The following is a 5,634-nucleotide window of genomic DNA, read 5'->3' on the forward strand; positions in this document are numbered from 1 at the left end:
TGTGTTCAATTTCTGCTATTTTCTTAACTTTTTTTTTAATCTGTTAGTTTCAGGGGACTTCTAAGAAAGGAATCAGTCGATTGGATAAACAGATGCGGAAATTCACAGATATACGGAAAAAAAGCAGATCTGCTCATGCAGTGAAAATCAGCATTGAAGGCAATAAAATGCCTTTGTGACCTTGCTGATGTTCCTTCATCTCTACTGTAAGAAATGCACCATTGGACTCTTGGGAAAGGATGACATTTTAAATTTTTTAGTGTATCTGTAAATTGTTGGTTCGATTTCTGTATCATGTCCTTGGACTGAGACTCCAAAGGCTTCTCTCCCCCAATTGTATTTAAACTGTTCTGTTGTGTACTTTGTACAGATGATATTCGTTGTACTGCTTCAGACTTTAGACAATAAATACCCTTCTGGTTTTGGGAAGCTGTCTCTTCATTGTTTCAAAAGAAATGTGTATATGATAGAAAATCATATTGCTGGTTTTATTAGTTAGAGAAGTTAGAAGAACTTATGGAAATTTTTATGGAAGATTTTTAAAAATCCTTATATTTCTTCTATACTCTTTAGATTGCCAGGTTGCCTAATCCATTTGATTTTATGTAAAATTCTGGGTCTAGGGATTTTTTTAGTTGCCTACAGTGCTAAGTCCCAGAAAGATGAACCTGTACAGCAGCGATTTATTCTCCAATTTATGGAAATAGGGGTATAATAATTAACTAGAGAGGCAGCAACCTCAGTTATCCAGAGCACAGACGAGAGACTTGAATATAGACTGTCCTCCCCCTGTTCCCCAGACTACACCTATCAGAACAAAAGAGATATCACAGATTCACTGAAAGCTCATGCATTTTTCTCATAGGGAAGTCCCCTGGACCCTAACTCACACAAGGCCTGATTATTCTTATTCTAGACATTGTAACAAACCTAATTATCTGGTTTCATAGGACATAGCAGAGTGACAGCAACAAAGCTAAGGTGGGTGTGCTAACAGCAGAGGAAGAAGACTTCTTTAATTCTTCACTGGATCTGTTTTCTCATTGATTTGGGGCCCCACCCTACAACAGTGCCTCCCAGAAAATAAATAAATAAATAAATAAAGATTAACACTCTTTCACCAAGTTCAAACATTGCTAGTCTTTGAATAAGAAATCTAGGGAATATGATCCAGGTTTGTGTTTATTAGTATTTCTGTTCTTGTCAGTGGGATTGAGGAAAATTTTAAAGGAGACTTATCTTCCATGCTTGTGGGAGAGTGGCTCCCACTGTTTCCTGGTCTATGTTAGTGATTGCTTCATTCCTGGCCTGTCATCTCTTTCCTCACCAGCAAAAAGTGTCATCCTAATTATGTTGCCACCTCTGAATCCTCTCATTTTCCTGTTGTAATGGCAGCAGGCTCTCCTGAACACCCTTTCTTGTGGACAGCCAAGTAAAAGTAAGCCATGGCCCAAACAACTGTGGTGTTATGGAGGTAATGTGGGGTATCTGGTCTCTATAAGCATGTAGGTATCAACAAGTCAGCAAGTATTAAGTGCTTACTATGTACCAGGCATTTTGCTTAATACTGAGTGTACAAAGAAAAGTAAAAATAGCCCTTATTCTCAGGGAACTCATAATCTAATGGGTGAGGCATCGTGAAAACAATTACATACAAATAAGCATATACAGGGTGAATTGGAGATACTCTAATAGAAAAGACACTAGCATTAAGGGGCACCAGAAAAGTCTTCTTGAAATCGGTGGGATTTTGGTTGGATCTTAAAATCTGGGAGGCAGAGATGAAGAGAGAAATTTCTAGGCATGGAAGACAGTCAGTGAAAACGCGTCCAGGAGGTAGAGTGCCGTATAAAGGAACAGCAAGGAAACCAGTGTTGCTATATCACAGAGTATGTGGAAAAGTAGGAAGGGTCCTGGTTATAAAGGGCTTTGAAAAACAAAAAGGACTTTATATTTGATTCCAAGCTAACACTGGAATTTATTGAATAGAAGTGACAAGGTGAGATGTGCTTTGGGAAGGTCGATTTTGACAGATGATTGGAGGATGGACTGGAGGATAGATGAGGCAGGGAGACTAACCAGAAGGTTAGGTGATGAGGCTTGTGTAGACCAGATACATTTTGCCTACTTTAAAAAAAATGGTGTATTAGGATTCCTGAGAGATAGCTGGCACAAACCCTTCAAAATGGAATAATAGGCTAAAATTAGTACAATAGAAATGCAGGTGGCAAAACACTTAACTCAAGATTCAAGTCTCTTGGATCGACCTTGTTCTTTTTCTCAAGGTATTAACGCACACCATAGCCTAAAACAGATGTATGCATCAGAAGTCTTACTTGGCATTCAAATTCTTAAAAGTTCTCAGGGTGAGAAGGGGTAAGGCATATCCCACTCTTTCCAAAATTCTTCCTTCAGTTCTGTGCATTTTGTTTCACTTTTTCAGCATAATAGGTTTTGTAAAAACAATCACTACAGGATCTCTTTTAATGCCAAGTTCCTGTAGAGCATTTAAAATAGGATCTGATATGCAAAATTTTAATTTGCACAGCGTTTTTTAAGCAATTAACTGTCCTATAAACTAAGGTACAACTTTAGTCACTCAAGTTAATAGGTCAGGACCAGGGAGTTTGGGTTTTCAGGTCCCCAGAAGCTAGCTGGGAGAGTTTATTTCATGGAGGGCCAGGCAGGAGGATTTTATTTATTCATTCATTCATTTATTTGCAGTGGGCCTGGAGAAATGTTATTGCTAATGTATGATTGCCATACTGAGTGGTGGTCAGGTCTCAACTCAGGTGCCAACTGATACTCAAATCTTAACCCTAGCACCCCAAATTCTAGTGTTCTCTCTTTCCATAAATTACTGCTCTCTCTCTCTCTCCCTCCTCCTCTCTCCCTGTATATGTTTTCCTCTACATTTTTCACAGGCTGCCTGAAATTTTTTTGCTGGGCCACAGGTTATGTAGGCCTCAGTTACCAGATAGATCGCCTAAAAGGATATGAAGAATGAGACCAGGCTAGGAAAAAATTCTATAGCTGCGTGTTTTTCTAGGGTAATCTGGGAAATGGCCTACTTAATTTTATTGTAGTCTGTAAATATAGCGGGGGGAAACAATATTGCTACAAAAACCAACTGAATCTTTTTTTGGCTTGAGAGGGAGAGATGGGTGAAATTTTTTTTTTAAACTTGAAACATCAACAAAATTTTAAATTTGCTTTTCAGTTATTTGCATTTGAACACATGAATTTTATCATATAAAGTATCCATAACAACTTGTCAATTACTGCAAGCCACCTTCACCTTTCCTTGTCCATTCATCCCTATACATTTTTTAAACACAGTTACACTGTGTACTCTCTTCTGGTTTTGTTTTCTTTGCTTCATATTATTTCATAAAGATCTTTTTAGAGGGTGGCTAGGTGGTGGATAGAGCACTAGGCCTGCAGTCAGGAGGACCTGAGTTCAAATTTGACCCCAGACACATAACATTAGCTGTGTGACTCTGAGCAAGTCACTTAACCCCAATTGCCTCACAAAAAAAAAAATCTTTCTGAAATTGCATTATAGTATTCTATTATTCTAGTATGCCATAATTTACTGAGCCAGGACTCGGACATTTTGGTTTTCAGGTTTTTGCAACTACAAATAAGGTGACAATATATTTGAACAAACAACTCTTTTTAAATTTTTTGGTAAAAATTAGGCATAGTCCTAATACTAGGACTTTTGAGTCAAAAAGTGTGATTACATTTGTAGCTTTCATAGTGTACTACCAAATTGTTCTCCAAAGAGTCCATCAATTTGCAGTTCAGTGAAATTTTTATAAATAGAGTATATGTTGGTTTTTTCCCTGGCCTTTTCTAATTCCTGGGCAACTTTTAAAAAGTGCACAACTGTATAAATCAACAAGGATTTATTAAGCACCTACTATGTGCCAGGCACCATGTGAGGTACTGGGGATACAAATACAATGAATGAAACAATTCCTAGTCAAAAGGAGCTTATATTCTAATGGGAGAGACTGTAAGGACAGGTAAAAGTACATACAAATAAATATAAAAAGAAAGCTTTCATTGGCCATCCCACATGCCTAGAGTGTTTTCCCTCATCTCTGCCTCCTTGGCTTCCTTCAAAGTTGCTGCTAAAATCTCAACTTCTATGAGAAACCTTTTCTGATCCTCCTTAATGTTAGTGCCTTTCCTCTCTTGATTATCTCCAATCCTTGTATATATTCTGTTCATATGTAGTTGTTTGAATATTCTCTCCCCATTAGATTGTGATTTCTTTGAAGACAGGAACTGACTTTTGTTTTTCTTCATATCCCCATCACTTAACACAGTGCCTGGCAAATGGTAGATGCTTCATAAATGCTTATTAACTGACTGACATTGACAGAATAAGAACATGGTTAGTGTCTGTAATTCAGCTTTACAAGAATAATTAGGACTTAAAGGGTGTAGGTGGGTATAGGAGAGTTTGTCTTGGATTTGAACTTGGAATCTCTAATGTTGCTCTTGGTATATATTTCTATCCCTATGTAGACAGTTACATCTCATATTCCTTTTTTAAAATGACTACATATACTTGTTTTCTCAGAGAGATCGTTGGGTGAACTCGAATGGATGTAAGTAGCATCCCTAGTCCTCCAAATAAAAGAGTTGATAACACTGATGTCTTTCTAATTTTAGTTTCTTTTATTCTGAATTTAACAAACAACAACAAAGAGAATCTCTGAATATGAAGTAGCACAGGAAAAGAAGATTCTTTGTGAAACTGCTAATTTCAAATTATGTGTAGCACATACACATATACAGTATATATACACATTTGTATATGTATACATTTGGGGTAGGGGAGGCAACTGGGGTTAAGTGACTTGCCCAGGGTTGTGCAGCTAGTAAGTGTCTGAAGTCAAATTTGAATTCAGGTCCTCCTGACTCCAGAGCCAGTGCTCTATCCACTGCACCACCTAACTGACCCTCTATGTATATGTTTTGGATGTATGTGTATGTATGTGTATATGTGTATGTGTGTGTATATATGTATACATGCATATGTGTGTACATATGTGTATATATACTGTGTGTCTGTATATCATGTGCATGCATATGTGTATATATTTATATGCATGTGTCCATGTATATTCACACATATATATTTTGTGTATATGCATGTGTTTGTGTGTGTGTGCTTATATGCCTGTATGTATATGTGTGTGTGCATTGTGTATGTGCACATATTTACATATACGTGTGTGTATATATACATACACACATGGGAAGAGTGGAGAGGCATTATTTTGAAAGCTGTCCTTCTTACCTGAACACTGGTATTTTACTCAGATTTAAGGTGGGGAAACCAAGAAAATCTTCTAGATATTCAAGTGCAACTCAGCTCAATTCTATCTAATCCAGTCAGATCCACTGTTCCATAAGGGAGCTCAGAGGCACCTTCCTGTTCCTTGGCTTGCTTCCTTTAAGCAGAATGGAGAAGACAGTTTGTGAAGGTGAGACCTAGTTCCCTCCAGGTTTGTTTGTTTGTTTTACCTCAGCTAATTCTGGATTATGAATTAAGTTGTTTCCAGATAATGGCCTATAGTAGCATTTTAAATAAATCTATTATCAGATTACAAAAGA

The 5,634-nt window shown here is 37.3% G+C and overlaps 1 protein-coding gene across 2 annotated transcripts in view; it reads left to right on the top strand.

Annotated features, from left to right (window-relative positions):
- IWS1 (interacts with SUPT6H, CTD assembly factor 1) overlaps positions 1-429 on the top strand; it is a 43,163-nt gene extending 42,734 nt beyond the window's left edge. Inside the window, exon 15 of one of the 2 annotated variants that reach the window (XM_020967160.2) lies at positions 48-135. Coding sequence is in view for 1 of the 2 variants with exons in the window: in XM_020967159.2 (XP_020822818.1) it covers positions 48-179 (132 nt within the window). In the remaining variant the exon portion in view is untranslated. Of the gene's footprint in view, positions 1-47 lie in introns of both variants that reach the window. The other variant, XM_020967159.2, reaches the window with a different exon arrangement.
- Positions 430-5,634: the final 5,205 nt, after the last annotated feature.

The sequence above is a fragment of the Phascolarctos cinereus genome, unplaced genomic scaffold, assembly GCF_003287225.1.
Source record: "Phascolarctos cinereus isolate Bilbo 61053 unplaced genomic scaffold, phaCin_HiC Scaffold_726;HRSCAF=1367, whole genome shotgun sequence".
NCBI classification, from domain to species: domain Eukaryota; kingdom Metazoa; phylum Chordata; class Mammalia; order Diprotodontia; family Phascolarctidae; genus Phascolarctos; species Phascolarctos cinereus.